We start from the raw sequence: 18410 nt of genomic DNA, 5'->3' as shown, positions 1-18410 counted from the left end.
CTCTCAGAGGGGGGAACCTCCGCTTGATCTCCATCACATTTCTTGATGTTGCGTGCTTTTTAAAATTGCTCATTTATGGAAAAAGATGAAAAGTCTCTACTTCTCAAATTACAAAGCCATTCCTACTCGTTTTTTTTTTTAATTGAAATAGATGATCGGAATTATAACAAAATTCAAATGTTGAAAGACACTTGAGGACACCAAACAAAAACCTTTTTAAGAGTTTTCTCGCAAGTTTTATATGCCTGTTTAACTATTCCTCATGTAATCAAGGGACTATGTGTATGCAACTTTACAAAGATTGCGACTTTGGTGATTCCCACAGCTTCACTTTTTTGTCATCGCCTGATGTCGCTAATACCATGGCCTTTCTCTCCCCTGAACCAACACAACACCACCAAAATATTCAGACCACAACCCAACTGTACGGACAAATATACAAACATACATACAGACAGAGACATACCAACTGTGATAGCCTTGGGTGCCCAGGATATGCATGTGATTTCCCCTACACATACAACCGACAGTGTTTAACATTTTAGTATCACTTGCTTGAATTTTGTGTTTAACATTTTAGTATCACTTGCTTGAATTTTGAAGTATAAGGTTTTTAATCAGTGGTAAAAGCGAAGAAATTAGATAGCCTATCACCTTCGTGGGCTTTCTCAGCTGTGTCCAAGACATTTCCAGTTTCAACACATAACCACTGCAATGTGGAACCATGGGTTCCTGCCAATATCTTTCCCTCCGGGCATAAGCTGAGACGATCATAGTGCAATGGATTGCCTCCTGAGTCGCAGAGTGGAATCGGGAACACCTTCAAAGTCTTTGAATCCTCATCAAGATGATAGCGGACTTCAACCAAAATTACAAATTGCCTTTCAGACTACTTGTTCGATAAATGAAAATCATTCCGTCTATTATAAATTCCAAAACATATCCCCTAATGTTACCAGGGATCTGCTTTGCATTTGGCAACTATCGAAAAAGCAATTCTACTAACCATTGATGTTCCAGACTCTTATTGAACCATCTTTTGAAGCGGTGATGATTTTCTCTGAGTTTGGAGAAAAGCATAACCAAGTCACTGCACTCTGGATACCGTAGCATAGGTTTAAACATGAAACGATTGCAAGACAAATGTGAGAAAGAGCCTACATCGTGGATATGGATTGCATGCTATAGGTAGTGAATGATACCTTGTGGCCTTTAAGTTGCATAACTCTTGAAACCTCCTTTACAGAACCATCTTTCTGATAAACAATTTCCCACACCTACAAAGCACTTACTAAGTCATGAGATATGGACCATATGGTCACACATACACTCATAATGGTTTGAACTTATTTTAAAAATTACCTTCACATCTGCAGTAAACGCTGCAGCTGCCAAAAAACGTCCATTTGGCGATACTGCTGCCATGTGGTTCTTCAACTGGTTTGTATCTACATGTCCCAAATTCCTCCCAGTTTTCCCATGCCAAAGTATGATATCAGTTCCTGATGAAGAACAAGGTTTAAGGAATAGACAACAATTTGTTTACCAGAGGAGTACATTTGTAACAGGAATACAGAAAATTTTAAGTTAAACATTTGGGTAGTCATAACGGTTTTCCAAGGCTACAACCTTAAGCAATTTTATAGTAACGAAATATAGCTAGGCAACAGGCAACTAGAATTGTATGATGGCCATGGAAAATTCATACCTTCGGAACAAGTGGCAATGACAGCACTTCCATCAGCAGTACCGTAAGTTGCAGTTGCTCCAGAGATGGTAAGGACTGCTCTCTGGTCATGAATATGATGGTGGTCCCATTTGATCCCAGGAAGAGGAAGCTTCCCTTGCTGATCCTTTTGCTTTTCTTCACCGTACATGTACAAAGATGAACCAGACATAGTATGACAAGCCACAACAATAGATGAGGCATCATCAGCAAATGCCACAGCAGTTGGATGCCCTCCCGCAGGAAGATTTATCCTTAGAAATCTGGAGATAGAAACAAAAAGGAAAAAAATGAGTTAGGTAATGAGAGTTGGCTTGGAAAGTGTAAACTCACACCCGCTTAACATGGTTCTATTGAAAAAGTATATATAGGAAGGAATACTTGAAGCTTTTGCTAGAGGCATCATCTAGCTTGAACACCCTGATCACTCCATCAGCGCAAGCTATCCACAGAAACCGGAACAAATGTGATGAGAATGTAAAACAACATAAAATGGCTGGCTAACTAAATCAAGAAAATGTTAAACTAAGAATGCTATTTATAAATAATCACAGGGATTGGATTGTACGGAACGGTTTGAGCTAAAAAAAAAAAGAACCTGTGGCCAAGCTCCTTGCATCGGAAGAGAAACAGAGTCCAGTAACAGCATCACCGTGGCCTTTCAACGTGTTCAAGTCTAAAGGATGATGGCGTTTGCTCTGAGTCTGCATTTCGACAAGCCATTTTAGAAAACGCAACACCAAGGAAGCAGAAGCTTTCATAATAATCATAACAATGCCCCTGGGCGTTTAAGTCAACTCATCCGAATCACCTAAACTCGGATTCGCAAATCTCTCTCAGTTGAAAAACCTACCTTGTCGGACGCGTGAGATTTGGGATGATTCTTCTTGGGAACAGGATGAATCGTTTTGGTATCCCGGATCGGATCCGCTTTGGCCATGGATTGCACCTCCGATGTCCGCTTCCGGAAGTAGCTACCGAAGAAGAGCACGGCGATCAACGAACCCAGGACTACAGATGCAATCCCCACTACAAGGACCGACTCCATCTCTCGAATTTCTTAAAACTCTAATCAAATCGGATCAACCAACCTAACGATGGTGATGAAGATTGGAGCACCCACCGAGCCGTTAATGGCGGTGTTTACTGTTTTCTACTTCCTCCTTCCTAAACTAAGCTAATCGAATGATCCACACATCAGTAACCGGGTCAGGTCGGCTTTATATGTTCAACTATAAAAATAAAAAAAGACATTGATGGATCGATAACTTAACGGACCCATTAATCAAAAGCCCATTAAAATCTTCAGCTCCTACTTTTTAGTTTTTACGTTACAAAATAGGTAAAAACTATCGCCCACCGTGGGGCTCGAAGTTTTTACGTTACAAAATAGGTAAAAACTATCGCCCACCGTGGGGCTCGAACCCACGACCACAAGGTTAAGAGCCTTGCGCTCTACCAACTGAGCTAGACGGGCTTATGGTTATCATGTCGATAATATTTATTTAGCTGCGTTTTGTTGCTCGAGTCTTATAATAAACAAGTACAACTTTCCTTGGTAATTGAATTATATCACTTAACTGTCACATATGAACTTTCAGATTTACACAACTGGTTAAAAACTTACACACACACACATGTATATAAATTAAACAACAGACCAGATCAAAAGAAGTAACAAAAGAGGAGATTTAGGCAAGATCTGATCCAAATGTACACACACACAATTGCTCAGGGGCGTCTGGCTCTGTACCTAGCCGCAGCGTAGTGCTCGATGAAGGCAAGGGCATTACTTGTGGTTTCCTCCACATTCTTTACTTTCCCTTTTATCGTAGCCTTAAGTTTGCTCATCCTACGTCCCGGAAACTGACTCACGCAAGTCTCGGCGTCTGTGAGAGCTGTGCTTGTCCATGTCTGCAGGTTGTTTATATGCCAGTCTAGATCTCCTTGGCTCTTCCCTCCTGATCTCCTGCTGACTCTGTCTAGCTCCCCTATGGCTAGGCTCAGCTGGTTCACGCTGTCTCTGATTTGTGTCAAGCAGTCGTGTACCAACGCGTAGTATTGAGGCCTCAACGTCGTCTCCAGGTTCTTAACCTCTTTTAACAAGAACGCCTTTGTATACTTGGCTCGGAAGAGGCTGGCTTTAAGCGCGAATCTAGCAAGGTCCCGTGGATTTTGCATCGCCCGTGAACGTACGTAACGAGACATCGACCGGACGCACAGGTTCGGGTATAAGGTTGTCCGGCACCATGAATCTACGTAGGCCTTGGCGTCGTAGTTTTTGGATGACGTGGCTGTTGCCGAGAAGATGATGAGAGGGAGCATGGAGAGTAATGCGAGGATCACTTTGTTGTTAGCCGCCATGGCGATCGAATTAAGGAATTAACTGAGAGAATTATTTTTAATTCTATATATGTTTGTGTGTGTGTGTGTGTTTATATACGCATCATTTTGCATGGCACGTGAATAGATGTGAATGAGCTGGATTTAAGATCACTTGACTTGGATTTGTTTTCGTTTAATTTGTTAGTTTAATTGATTAGCTAGCTAGAGTTTGAAGGAAGGTTATAAGAAGGCCGGTAAGCAAGTACTACTATATACTAATTTAATTATAAGTGTATTCCTATAAATCAATTTCGAACGTGATTAAATATTTGTTATATCTACCTAAGGCAGTTGACCAGATTGATTAGAGTATATCTTAATTACCTCTCAGATGAAAACCATTCTTTTTTTATATATGGAACAGGATCTATACGTTATGAAACATAATCTATATAGAATGGTTATACACACACGCGTATAGTGGAGAGGGTTCAACTGTTGACCCATAGGGTGCGGCGGAGAAGATGTAAAGGAAGAGGCTTGTGGCCAACAAGATCCTTTTTTAAAGCTCTTTCCTTGACTCCTTTAAGCAAAGCCGCACGCACTTTTATTCCCTCCGACCACACATTTAAACTCGGTGCGTGTCTTCTCGGTTCTCGGGAGACATTTTTATAATTAAACCGGGTTCATTTACTGCAAGAAAGAAGATGATGGCATGCCTCTATCTACAGTCGTCCAACTGATGTAGCTAGTTGCAGTTTTAGCTGAGATCACATATGTTTTGTATTGTTTTTACACATGGTAAAATAGTCGCTGGCTGTTGTTGGTACCTTAAAATAAAAAGAAACACAAAAAGGGCCTATTTGTTGATCCACAGAAAAGAACATCGAGGATTTACAATGGGCCCAGGCCCATTCTCATGCCCATTTGAATAGACTTATTATGGTTCGTCAGCAAGAGACACGGTTCCAATTGCGGGCCGGTTGGGGTTTGATTTGGGTTAAGTAATTTAGCCGTTCCGTTCGTTGGTTCCGCAACTTGAGAGCCTTTCTTCGTCTTCGTCTTCTTCTTCTTCTTCTTCTTCGTCTTCTTCGTCTTCTTCTTCTTCCTTGGGAGTTGTTCGACGAGACAGAAGAGACTATGGAAAATGGTCATCTCCCTTCCAAATTATCATCCATGGCTCAGAATCAACTTATCGATTCCCTTACGTCTCACATCTCTCTCTACCACTCCCATTCATCTTCCATGCCTAATACTAGCCCCAATCCTAGGTCGGCGATCCTCCGGTGGTTCTCCTCTCTCAGCGTCCACCAGCGCCTCTCTCACCTCACCTTCGTCGACCCCAAGTTCGTCCAAATCCTCCTCCAGATGCTCGGTCATATCCGCACTAAAGGCCCTGGCTCTTTCATCATCCTCCCAGACCTCCCTTCTTCCTCCGATCTCCCCAGTCTCTGCTTTAAAAAATCTCGTGGCTTAATCTCCAGGGTTGCTGAGTCCAACGAGTCCGAGCGTTTCATTTTCGACTCCACTCGCCTCTTTGCTTCGAGAGAAGGGGAAAGGGCTCAAGATTGCTCTTGCTCCGTCAGTTCCCTCGATTCGGTCGGCATGGCGGACGGATTTCTCACCGACGTGGATCGTTTCGTGGAGGCTATGGATGCCTTGTCGAATGGAGCCTTTCTGAGAGGGGAAGAGAGTGATCTGGGTTCCAATTGGGTCGAATTGGATTGGCTCAAAGCTAAAGGGTACTATAGCATGGAAGCCTTCGTCGCAAATAGGTTAGAGGTTAGCTTGAGGTTAGCTTGGTTGAACACCCATAGTGGCGGCAAGAAACGAGGAATCAAATTGAAAGAGAAATTGAATGCTGCTGCTGCTGCTGCCAATGCGTTCTGGAGGAAGAAGGCCTCTGTTGATTGGTGGGAGAATCTCGATGCCGCCACGCACACTAAATTCTGGACTTGTTTGTTCGCCAAGTCGGCAAAATCTGTGGTATGTGCACAAGGAACTTACAGTTTATGTAATAACTCTACCAATAAGGATATACTGGCTATATGCTATATCAATGTTACATGATTCAGTACTATCACAATCTAGCTATATCTTGGACTATGGATTAGGAATTGTGGACGCTTACTACTTGTCTTCCCGTATCTAGTTTGTCTATACTTCTTTCTAGGTTAAGGTTGCTTTTGTTTTAGTGTGAACTTGCATTCTGGAAGTCTCTGTCATCCGCTATGTGCCCTGCCACTATGTTCCGATACATGCTGTACAAATGTGTTTCTGCCTTCTTATTGTATCTAAACTTTTTGTTGTCACTCGAACTCAGATATATGAGGTTCTTAGAGAAGCAAATCAAGCACCGCAGGAAGAAATGTGGCTCTTCAATTTTGGTGGGGGAACTGCAACTGCAAGGGTTGGGCGTACAGAAACTTTAGCTGTTCCATTCTGTGACATGATGTTGGAACCAAACTCGGTATCAAGGAAACCTATTACCGTGGCCAGTAATTTAAGTGCCTTATACGTTCTTCAAGAATTTGCTTCTCTGCTCATCGTATGCCAAAATGGCTTAGTTCCAGTACAAACTCTATTTTTCAGCTCATTGGGTTCTATCACAACCTTAGTTGATTGCATCTTAAGAAAACTACGGGGTTCTCTTATGGTAATCTCTATTGAATCCGTTAAAGTTGAACTTCTTGAAGACAACACTCAGAAGTGTTCTCCAAGCTCATCATCCAATCAGAGGTTGGGTTCGACCAGCCGTAAACACAAAGGAAAGACCAGGAACATGAAAAAGCCAACCCCGGAGGCTAAATCTGAAAAAAACGTGAATTTTTCTACGAAAAGCGGAAAGGTACATAGTTTATATTCCGTACGCAGATTATTTTATTTTATAAATATTTGTGTGGCAACTTGGATTGATCTTTGAAGTTATCTCCAGAAAGATCAAGCTAAATTGGAACTTAACAGAAATAGAGAAGCGACAGAATGCAAGAAGGTTTCTACACCATCAACGATGATCAATAGTTCTGAGGCCTCTGCAGAAACAATGGTGAATTATTTTCTTTCCTCATATTTTGGCTGAATAGAACTCAGATTGTTTTTGTTTTGAAACTGATAATATTTATCAGGAAGTTGTCCCAGGGTTGGTTGCCAGGAAAGGAAGAACTAAAAAGAAAAGGAAAGAAAAGAACAAGAATAATAAGTGTACAAGTTTGGAAAACACCGGGGAAGTGAATAAGTCCATAGTGAATAGTTCAGCTATCGAAAAAGCTCCTGAATGTGATTCAAGTGGTTCTTCTGTCAATCAGCTTCCTAAGGAAAATATCGATGCTCAGATTATTGGAGAGCATGGTTCATCTAGCTGTGAAAGGAATAGCTCAGGTACTTCTACATCTGTTAACAGTGCAGTTAAATGTGAGTATTCTGGAGAGGAAGAATTGCACGACAAAGCTGAAACGCATGTGATTTCATCCGATTCGACTTCTGCCGATCCTGCCGGTGATCCACGCTGTAAGAACGTGAACTCTCGAAAATCTCGCTGTTCAGGTGAACGTAATGAAAAATTGACAATGCTTAATGAACGATCCAGAACTTTGGAGGAAGGGGAATCCCATCAGATTCACCATCAGAGAAGAGAAGCTGGTTACGGTATTGCCTCCAGCAGTTCAGAATTTGTTTCTTATGAGTGGCCTGCTGTAGCTCCCATGTACTTTTCACATGTTAATTCTCACCTTCCAACTGCGACTGATAGACTGCATCTTGATGTTGGTCACAATTTGCATGCATATGTTCGCCAACCTTTTGTGTCCACTGTGCACCATGCTAGAAATCCTTCCATCGAAGGTTCTCACAAACAAGTTCTTTCTCGACCCATGCCCATGAGTCTAGATTGGCCTCCCATGGTTCATAGCAATTGTGGCTTGACAACAGCATTCGCTTGCAATTATGATTCTGGAATTCTGGTGGACATTCCTGAACAGAAAAATAAGCCCGAGCTAGGGAATAAATGCGAGAATAACTGGATGTTAGAGGAAGATTTTGAGATGCACACTGTTTCTGGAGTAGACTATAATCAATATTTCGGTGGTGGAGTGATGTATTGGAATCCTTCCGATCATCTCGGGACTGGCTTTTCTCGCCCTCCGTCCCTTAGTTCTGATGATAGCTCTTGGGCTTGGCATGAAGCTGAAATGAAGAGGTCTGTCGATGACATGGTTGCATTTTCGTCTTCTTACAGTGCGAATGGACTAGATTCACCTACTGCAGCTTCGTTCTGTTCCCCTTTTCACCCTTTGGGCCCGGCAAATCAGCCTCTCGGTTATGTTGTGCCAGGTAATGAACTATCTACCAAAATACTGCAAGCTCCGCCAACAACTAGTGAGGCTGCAGGTGAAGAGGAAGTTTCCGGAACTTTGGGTAGTTTATCAGGGGACGTTGAAGGAAATTCAGGAGACTCACTTCCTTATCCGATTTTGCGCCCTATAATCATCCCAAATATGTCAAAATCTGAATACAAACGTAGCTATGATACTAAAAGCCCAAATGTTCCACCTACAAGACGCGAGCATCCTCGTATAAAGCGGCCACCATCACCTGTGGTACTATGTGTTCCACGTGCTCCTCGACCACCACCACCTTCTCCTGTGAGCAATTCCAGAGCACGGAGAGGTTTTCCAACTGTGAGGTCGGGAAGTTCAAGCCCAAGACACTGGGGTATGAGAGGCTGGTTTCATGACGGTGTAAACTGGGAAGAACCTTGTGGAGCAGAGGTTGTTCTGCCCTGGAGAAACAAAAGCCTTGCAGTCAGGCCGATCATTCAACCTCTACCAGGGGCCCTCCTGCAAGATCACTTAATTGCAATGTCGCAACTAGGCCGAGACCAAGAGCATGTAAGCAACATCTTTGACGTCTATGTAAGCTAAACTCTGTCTAAGTTGCGTTTGTTTATAATACTATTTTACAGCCTGATGTGGCCTTCCCTCTGCAACCACCCGAGTTATTGAACTGTCCAACACAAGGGGAATCTTTATCATTGATCCACGGTCTTCTTAATGATGAGATAGATTTTTTCTGCAAGCAGGTAATCACAATACTTCATTTATTTTTCCATATGCGTTTCTAACTGCCTTTAGTTTGCAGGATCTTTATGAGCGTCTTTGAAGTGTATATTAAATTTTCTTGGGATGGTGTTTCTTCTAATCATTCAATTATATACTGCTGGTAAGGTTGCTGCAGAGAATATGGCCCGCAAACCTTATATCAATTGGGCAATCAAGCGGGTTACACGATCTCTCCAAGTTCTGTGGCCCAGGTCTAGGACGAACATATTTGGTTCATCTGCAACTGGTTTGTCCCTCCCTTCTAGTGATGTGGACCTTGTGGTTTGTCTTCCTCCAGTGAGAAATTTGGTGAGCAAACCCAAAATAATTCCTATGTGTGCATTACTTTCTGAACTGGAAGATCTGATACATAATACCCGCCTTAGGAACCTATCAAAGAGGCAGGAATTTTGGAGGGTCGCAATGGTATAAAGGAGACTTGCCTTCAGGTATGTTTAGTGCCGAAGTCATGTTGTAACTGTTGAGTTTTTTTTGGCTTGGTATATCGTGTTCTTCAAATTTATGTTTCTCTACTCTTATGAGGCGTGGCAGTATACAATCAAGATTATGTTCTCAAATTTTACATTTCCTTATTTTTTAATGATGAGATACGTCTAATATATTTTTGTGTTAGGCGCTAGTCTAATTATTTTCGTATATGGTCCTATCTTTCTTAATATGCTGGTTGCTCAGGTCGTGCTGCATTTAAGGAACGAGAATTGCTTTAGTATTGTGGAAGCATTGTAGTATACTAGATTTGTTAATTATGCTTGAGCCTGCACTCTACTCTACTTGTTTTTTCTTTCCTAGAAACTGTTTTTGTAAATAAGAGTCCTATATCTGACAGTTTGCTGGTTGGATATTGTAATTGAATCCACTTTGCTACCATGTTTTGCTATTCAGCATGCAGCCAGGTATCTCGCCAATCAAGAGTGGGTAAAAACTGACTCCCTGAAGACAGTTGAAAACACAGCTGTAATGCCTCATTTATTAATGATTCACAATTGCTTGTTTCTGATGCTTTCGTTAATATAATCTATTTATGTTTTATTAATATGCTTTCTGCAGATACCAATTATCATGCTTGTTGTGGAAGTCCCTTGTGATCTGGTATGCAGTATACAGTCACCAAAAGATGGCCCAGACTTTATCGCTGCTGACCAGGACAGCAGTGGTAACACTGAAATGGTTGGATTTGAAGACTCTGCAGCAGCAAACTCTTTGCCAACAAACACTGGAATCTTGGCAAATGCAAAGTCTGTCCGTCTTGACATCAGTTTTAAAACTCCATCCCATACGGGTCTGCAAACCACACAGCTGGTACTTATTTTAATTCTGTTTCTCATTAGCCAGATATAGATTTTTTTATTACATTATACTCTCTTCATGTGAATGTGTCTCTGTAACGCTCTTTTCCTTCTTTTGGCTGTTTCCTGATATGTTCTTTTCCGCAGGTCAAAGATCTGACTGAGCAATTTCCAGCTGCCACACCACTTGCTCTGGTGTTAAAGCAGTTTTTGGCTGATCGTACCCTGGATCAATCATACTCTGGTGGATTAAGCTCTTATTGCCTGGTGAGGCGTATTCTTTTACTTAAGTAATATGCTCTTTTCTTGTAGTTTTTAGGTGGTCCGTCTCTGTATATTTAATGAGGGTCCTGGTAATTGGTGCTTGTCTAGACGTTCTTGGACAGAAAACTGCAGTCACATTTTTTTAATCTTTCCATTGGAACATGTTCCAATATTTGTTTGTAACCAATATTTCTTTGTAACCAATATTTCTTTGTAATTCTTAAGACTATAATTATTGCAGGTCTTACTGATTACACGTTTTCTTCAGCATGAGCATCATCTGGGGCGCTCTATCAACCAAGTACATAGTTTTATTGTTTACGTATCTGTGACACAACAGCTATCTTGTTTGGGTTTCCTTGTTATATTCTTTCAGTTCTTACTAATTGAAAAGAAGTATTTTGCAGAACTTTGGGGGTCTTCTAATGGATTTTCTTTACTTTTTTGGGTCAGTCAATATGGTTACTACATCTCTTTATAATTTTGTTAATTACGGTGACGATAATCGGTAATGTAGGCTTGCTTGTTCTGCAGTAATGTGTTTGATCCTCGCCAGATGCGTGTTTCAGTGCAAGGAAGTGGTATCTATAGGAATCGGGAGAGGGGTTATAGGTAAACATCGCAGCTCTGTCAAACAACAAGTGTTACAAGTGAAATACTAACTTTATACGTTATGTTTTTGGTTCTCTGCTTATAGTATTGATCCGATACACATTGACGATCCTCTCTTCCCAACAAATAATGTGGGGAGAAATTGCTTCCGCATACACCAATGTATAAAGGTAAGTTGGATCTTATATGCAACTATCAATGCTTTTATCTAAAACATACGACGATGAAGAAGGTTTACAATAGTAAAGATGATTTGTTCTTGCAGGCATTTTCTGAAGCTTACTCTGTTCTGGAAAATGAGCTCACATGCATAACTAGTTCTAGTGATTCGTGTGGGAAAAAGCTACACAACTTGCTTCCAAAAATCATCCCAAGTATCATTTCATCTTAGGGATCGAGATGTCTTTCCTGTGCGTGTTGCTTCACAGAACTATCTTGTCGCATATTTAGTATGCAGAGTTGGATAGGTAGATTGCAACTCTGATTTTGCCTTTAGAAGCTCCCTTTTTTTACCATTGACCTAATTTTCCTGTTGAAAATGAAGGTGGAGTTGTGATAACTCTGGACGTTACAAGCTGCTGATAATGATGATGTTTGCAATTCCCGGGAAGAATTCAAAATGAAATCATGAAGATAGGCTTCCGCAATACCAGAGTTGCTTATAATTGCATCCCATGGTATTTGCAGATACTCCTGTGAAACGCGCTTATTAATGTATTGAACGTAGTTTGGTTACTGAACATGCTTGGTTGGTTGTTTTAAAGCAAGTAGGAACAATGCTATCTAGGTGAGCTGCTGGAAGAGAAAGAGCAGAGGCATATCAAGTGACAAGACTAGGGACATTATAGAGGTGTGTTAATCAGCGGCGACACGCCTGGCTGATTTGAAAGAGAAGTGCACAAGTGTAAACTAATGTTAAAGACGCATTGTTTTGTAGGCATGGATGGGTATATTGTACAATTATTAATTAACTTTTTTTTTGAAGTTTCAGAATACTTAAAAGTGATCTTTGTTAAGTTAATAAATTGTTTAATAGTATCATTGATATGCAGGGATGATTTTTGGCGTAAGTGGGAAGGAGTAGTAAGCAGTAGAGGAAGAGGAAGGCAAACGAATGAGAGAGTCTTTCTACATTTCATTCCCACGTCTTCTACATTGAACAGGTGAATTTAAAATTGGGCCTTTTGCGTCGGCGGCGATACTGACTAAAATTGCTGTTACAACTACTTATTTAGAGAATATGATTATGAATAATGATGGATGGTATTGGTGTGTGATTAGGATCTCTCTATCTCACTCATGTTGTGTGCGTTGCAGAGGTGTGAAGGGAGTCGCATTTAACCAACATTTGACTTTACTTTCCTGCGAGTCGTATTCCAAAACACACACACACATATGTGTCAAATCACATATCTCAACTTTCGATTCTTTTTCCTTTTAGCATTATATATATACTCTGCATCTATCATATACAGTTGCAGTACACTCGTTATCAAAATTGGTCTTAGCTGTCTAGATTTATTTAATACCACCAGATAATCGGATAGCATCAGCTCACTCATTAGAAAGTTCAAATTGAAATAATCTACATGTACTACGTTTAAATAGATTCAAAAAATACAACTAGTATTACTCTTTTCTTTCTAACATCGCAACCACCGTTTTCATATCTTTTGGGAGTATCTATATTAAGCTTAACTATCAAAGCCAACTGGTGTCGTCCTTTGGAGTATATGATTTGATTTTTTATTTCCTCATATGTCATTTTCTCTCTGTTTCGTATGTTCCAAACTTCCAATTATATATAATTTAAAGACTGCAAACAAAAAAAATGAATTATTATGAAACTAAAGGACTCAAAGGTGGAAATTCTCTTATTCTTATTCATATAATCGGATAGAGGTTACATATATATAGTCAAAGGCAAAGCTCAATTACATTAGGAATCATAAACCGACTTAAACTAAAGGAGGTGGCCGATGGACCTTATGGTCTTGGACGTACATGGACCGTGTATGGACCATGTAAGTGCCGGTTATGGAAGATCCACTCCAAGTGTTTTACAACACTCCCCCTTGGATGACATAACCGTGCCGATGCTAGGAAGGATCTCTGTAATGCGCTTGGGGTGCTGCCTCATTAAAACCTTACCAGGAAAATCCATTGGGACAAAATCATGGTGAAGGAAAAAGAGTACAACACGCATTACTCCCCCTGTTCCAAGCATCCCTAGAAGTCCGTAAGTCTCCGCATCCCAATCTGGTGCGTGAGCTTCCTGAATGTCGATGTCGGCAATGACTTAGTGAAGAGATCGACTGAGTTGTCGCAGGACTGAACTTGTACCACTTGAACTTCTCCGGCCTTTTGTAGTTCATGTGTGAAGAAGAACTTGGGTAAAATATGCTTTGTCCGATCTCCCTTAATGTAGCCTTCTCTGAGCTGTGCGATGCAGGCCGTATTGTCCTCATATATAACCGTTGCTTTCTTATTGACGATCATGCCACAATCTGTCCTGATATGTTGAGTCATTGACCTCAACCAAACACACTCACGGCTGGCTTCATGAATTGCTAGGATTTCCGCATGATTAGACGAAGTAGCCATAATGCTCTGCTTCGTGGAACGAAACGAGATCGTTGTACCACCATGTGTAAATACATAGCCGGTTTGAGACCTTGAGTTGTGCAGATCCGATAAGTAACCTGCATCAGCAAAACCAACTAAACCTTCCTTGTTATAGTTAGTGTAAAACAAACCCAAATCTGTCGTTCCTTGTAGGTAACGCAGTATATGATTAATACCGTTCCAGTGCCTTTGGGTCGGACAAGAACTGAATCTTGCTAGGAGGTTCACGACAAAACAAATGTCTGGTCTAGTGTGGCTAGCCAAGAACATTAACGCTCCTATAGCATTGAGGTAAGGCACTTCCGGACCGAGAACTTCTTCATCGTCCTTCTTTGGACCGAATGGATCTTTATCCACATCAAGGCTCCTTACAACCATTGGGCTAGTCAATGGGTGAGCTTGGTCCATATTAAATCTCTTGAGTACCTTTTCTGTATGCCTTTTGATGCACAAGGATTCCATCATTTATGTACTCAAGCTGCAATCCCAAACAGAATTTAGTCTTGCCTAGGTCTTTTATCTCGAATTCTTTCTTTAGATATTCGACTGTTTGGGCAATTTCACCAGAGGTTCCAATGATGTTTAAATCATCTACATACACTGCTATGATTACAAACACTTTGTTTGCAAACTTCTATATAAAAATACATGGACTGATGGGATCATTCTTATAGCCCTCTTTGGCTAGGTACTCACTTAGTCTATTGTACCACATTCGCCCACTTTGTTTCAGTCCATAAAGGGATTTGTCTAGCCTTCTGCATTATTGTTCTCGAGAACCACTCTTATCTTTGAGCTCAATACCCTCTGGTAGTCTCATATAGATTTCATTATCCAGTGGACCATATAAGTATGCAGTTACAACATCCATTAACCGCAAATCCAGTTTCTCTCTTATAGCCAGACTTAATAAATATCTAAAAGTCGTTGCATCCATCACAGGGGAGTATGTCTCCTCATAATCTATTCCGGGTCTTTGAGAGAATCCTTGTGCTACAAGCCGTGCCTTATATCTCACGATTTCATTATTCTCATTTCTCTTCCTTACAAAGACCCACTTATGTCCAACTGGCTTTAAATTGAATGGTGTCCTTAAGATCAGACCAAACACATTCCTTTTCTTTAAAGAGTTCAACTCCACGTCAATGGCTTCTTTCCACTTTGGCCAATCTTTACTTTGAGTGCACTCTAATATAGACGTGGGTTCATGATCCTCATTTATTTCAAGTGCTACCTTATAAGCAAATATATCATCGATGTCGACATCTTTACGGTTCCACTGAATTCCATACATGATATAATTGATTGAGATCTCATTATTATCAATACCTTTAGGTCCTTGAGGTTCAGCGTCCCAAACCTAATTCAGTACCTTAGGATTTGCCGCGGCCATGTCTGTATTTTCCTTAACCTCGGTTTGATTTGCACATTTCTTAGATTTCCGAGGGTTCTTATCTTTGGAACCTAATGGTCTACCTCGTTTTAAACGTGGCTTAGACTTTGTAGCAACTTGATTGTGTTCCTTCTGAACATCAATACGTACTGGTGCATTACAAGCTGGTATGTACGATTTTGTTACTCTCTTCGGGTCAGCAAAGGAATCTGGCAATTGATTAGCTAGCTTTTGCAAATGAATAATCTTTTGAACCTCTGCATCACATGCTAGAGTTTGAGGATCTTGCTAATTTAAGGATGTTTGATTCCATGATAATTCTTTAACCAGCTTGCTTGTCTCTCCACCCAACATAGGAAATTCAGATTCTGTAAATTGACAGTCCGCGTATCTGGCCTTAAATAAATCACCTGTAGTTGGCTCAATATACTTAATAATAGTGGGAGACTCATATCCAACATATATTCCCATCCTCCTTTGAGGTCCCATCTTAGTTCTCTGTGGTGGAGCAATCGGTACATAAACGACACACCCGAATTTTTTGAGATGGGATATGTCTGGCTCATGACCTGTTAGTAATTGGGATGGTGAATACTTATGTTCACTAGATGGCCTGATGCGTATAAGCTCTGCTGCATGTAATATTGCGTGTCCCCAAGCCGACACAGGAAGCTTCGACCTCATTAGCAATGGTCGAGCAATTAGTTGTATTCGTTTAATGAAGGATTCAGCTAATCCATTTTGTGTGTGGACATGTGCCACGGGATGTTCCACACTCACCCCCATGGACATACAATATTCATTAAACGCTTGGGATGTAAATTCACCAGCATTGTCTAGACGTATAGTCTTAAGTGGAAAATCTGGAAAGTGTCCTCTCAGTCTTATAATTTGAGCTAACAACCTAGCAAATGCTAGGTTCCTTGTGGATAACAAACAAACATGCGACCATCTGGTCGATGCATCAATCATGACCATGAAATATCTAAACGTCCCACAAGATGGGTGTATTGGTCCACATATATCTCCTTGTATCCTTTCCAGAAAGTTCAAAGTCTCCTTAGTTACTTTGACTGGTGATGGCCTTATAATAAGTTTCCCTTGTGCACATGCTACACACATGAGATTCTTAGGGATAACTTTTCTCTCTTTAAGAGTGTGCCCATTTGAATTGATAATAAGCTTACGCATCATTTTAGAACCCGGATGGCCAAGCCGGTCATGCCATAGAGTGAATTGTTCATTGAACATTTTATTCTTTGCCAAGTTAGATTCTATCATGTTAATCTTAGCATGATAAAGACCAGTGGCTAGTGCAGGTATAGTCTCTAGGACTTTCTTATGTCCTTGTACGATTTCAGTAATATATAGAAAATCTTTGTTTCCTTCATCCTTTGTTTCAACATGGTAACCATTCAATCGAATGTCCTTAAAGCTCAATAAGCTTCTCTTAGAGCTGGGTGAATACAAAGCATCACTTAGTTCAAGATGTGTGCCATTAGGTAATAATATATGAGCCTGGCCGTAGCCTTCTATTAGGCTTGCTATACCCGAAATTGTACTAACATTGGCATTTTTCAAAGTATCTCTTGTCCTTCAAAATTGTGTGGCTGGATCCACTATCCACCACAAGTACACTCTTGTCCTCAGCCATTTCTATAATGGACAATGATTTTGTTTTAAACTTTAATAGAACAAGCAAATATGTATTGAAGGAAAAACATTGAATTTAAACCAAATAATTATCCAATCAAATATAAAGCATAAAACATAGAAATTAAACCAAAGCAACATTTAAACTTAGTTATCTTCTTTTAGGCAATCAGAAGTCTCATAGTCAAGTTGGTCATCATTCTCATGGTTGAAATCTTCTTCACCATCGAGATGAACCAGGTTAGCCTCTGGATTTTTCTTCAAACTCTCTTGATAGAGGTCAATGAGATACTTAGGTGTTCTGCACATCTTGGCCCAATGATTAGACATACCACATCGGTGACAAACCGATTTAGCCTTGTGTTGCGGTTTGAAAGACCCGCGGCCTCTACCACCACGACCACGACCTAAGTCGGATCGGGTTCCACGGCCATAACCATCATATCGGTTCCCTTGGTAATGTCCACGACCACCACGTCCTCTTCCACCACGGCCACGACCATGGTGCTTATCTCTATAGACGTAATTGGACTCCTTCGGTTCTTTGGGCTCTTTAGGCTCTATGGAATTTTTATTTGCCATGTCCACCTTGTGTGCTTCTGGTAATGGGGCTGTACCAGGAGGTCTCAATGCACTATTCATCATCAATAGTTCATTGTTCTGATCAGCTAGTAGTAAACAAGAGATTAGGTCTGCATAGGTCTTAAACCCCTTTTCACGGTACTGTTGCTGAAGCAGTATGTTGTTAGTGTGAAAAGTAGAGAATGTTTTCTCTAGCAGATCCTTCTCTGTAACCTCAGTACCACACAACCTCAGGATTGAGACTATCTTAAATAGCTCTGATTTATACTCATCCACAGATTTGAAGTCCTGGATCCTAAGGTTTTTCCATTCGAATTGAACCTTTGGTAGGAGCACCGTCTTTTGGTGTCCATATCTGCTTTTCAGCTCTGTCCAAAGGTCAAGAGGATCCGCTATAGTGAGGTACTGGTTCTTGAGACTCTCAGCAAGGTGATGGCGCATATGCATAATGGCCTTGTACTTATCATTTTCTGTACATTCAACCTCATCCTCAATGCATTTGCACAAAACCTTTGATTTCAGCATGATCTTAGTATCCAATGCCCATTGCAAATAATTGTCTCCAGAAACATTCAAGACAGCATAGGAGATGTTGTTCAGCTTTGCCATCTGCACAGTACAGAACAAACATCCGATCATTAGCATGCGGTATTTGAGACCGAACCATGCAACAATTTTAAGGCCATGCGGTATTTGAGACCGAACCATGCCATCAATTTCAACTCAGGTCATGCGGTATTTGAGACCGAACCATGCCTTGCCTTTACTCATAATTTTCGTGGCTTTGGTATGCATGAAAAACAAACAAACCTAGATAGATACTAGCA

General features: G+C 40.8%; 4 protein-coding genes and 1 non-coding gene across 20 annotated transcripts; 1 reads left to right on the top strand and 4 right to left on the bottom strand.

Annotated features, from left to right (window-relative positions):
- Positions 1 to 38: 38 nt before the first annotated feature.
- LOC104705264 (uncharacterized) lies at positions 39 to 3199 on the bottom strand. The gene is made up of 10 exons (XM_010421236.3): positions 2580 to 3199; positions 2325 to 2430; positions 2108 to 2168; positions 1709 to 1989; positions 1363 to 1502; positions 1203 to 1277; positions 1007 to 1097; positions 655 to 858; positions 467 to 511; positions 39 to 378 (listed from the first exon to the last, which is right to left on the bottom strand). The coding sequence occupies exons 1-10, from the start codon at positions 2772 to 2774 to the stop codon at positions 293 to 295; spliced, it is 1284 nt and encodes a 427-aa protein (XP_010419538.1). The 5' UTR covers positions 2775 to 3199; the 3' UTR covers positions 39 to 292.
- Positions 3131 to 3203, bottom strand: TRNAK-CUU (transfer RNA lysine (anticodon CUU)). The gene has a single exon. It is a non-coding gene; the product is annotated as a tRNA-Lys (tRNA).
- A 53-nt stretch (positions 3204 to 3256) lies between these two features.
- Positions 3257 to 4216, bottom strand: LOC104705263 (pectinesterase inhibitor 9-like). Its single transcript, XM_010421235.2, has one exon. It carries the CDS (start codon positions 4088 to 4090, stop codon positions 3458 to 3460), a length of 633 nt encoding a protein of 210 aa, XP_010419537.1. The 5' UTR covers positions 4091 to 4216; the 3' UTR covers positions 3257 to 3457.
- A 794-nt stretch (positions 4217 to 5010) lies between these two features.
- On the top strand, positions 5011 to 12828 carry LOC104705261 (uncharacterized). Of its 16 annotated transcripts, none has more exons than XM_087461870.1 (19): positions 5011 to 6037; positions 6375 to 6899; positions 6987 to 7097; positions 7177 to 8937; positions 9012 to 9128; positions 9274 to 9456; positions 9534 to 9596; positions 10051 to 10122; positions 10216 to 10467; positions 10602 to 10721; positions 10960 to 11019; positions 11126 to 11166; positions 11253 to 11330; positions 11416 to 11500; positions 11596 to 11797; positions 11875 to 12007; positions 12099 to 12277; positions 12383 to 12493; positions 12612 to 12828. In XM_087461870.1, exons 1-15 carry the CDS (start codon positions 5192 to 5194, stop codon positions 11719 to 11721), a joined length of 4440 nt encoding a protein of 1479 aa, XP_087317996.1. In that variant the 5' UTR covers positions 5011 to 5191; the 3' UTR covers positions 11722 to 11797; positions 11875 to 12007; positions 12099 to 12277; positions 12383 to 12493; positions 12612 to 12828. The 16 variants fall into 16 exon arrangements, with proteins under 16 accessions (XP_087317996.1, XP_087317997.1, XP_087317995.1 ...); XM_087461871.1 differs by having other exon boundaries at positions 12095 to 12180; positions 12648 to 12828; XM_087461869.1 differs by having other exon boundaries at positions 12095 to 12180.
- Positions 12829 to 17148: 4320 nt separating this feature from the next.
- LOC147939540 (uncharacterized) lies at positions 17149 to 18192 on the bottom strand. Its single transcript, XM_087460574.1, has one exon. It carries the CDS (start codon positions 18190 to 18192, stop codon positions 17149 to 17151), a length of 1044 nt encoding a protein of 347 aa, XP_087316700.1.
- Between the last annotated feature and the right edge of the window lie 218 nt (positions 18193 to 18410).

The sequence above is a fragment of the Camelina sativa genome, chromosome 8 (genome assembly GCF_030686135.1).
Source record: "Camelina sativa cultivar CO46 ecotype springtype chromosome 8, ASM3068613v1".
Lineage (NCBI taxonomy): Eukaryota > Viridiplantae > Streptophyta > Magnoliopsida > Brassicales > Brassicaceae > Camelina > Camelina sativa.
The sequence above is the reverse complement of the archived record's forward strand: the minus strand, read 5'-3'. Positions and strand labels throughout refer to the sequence as shown.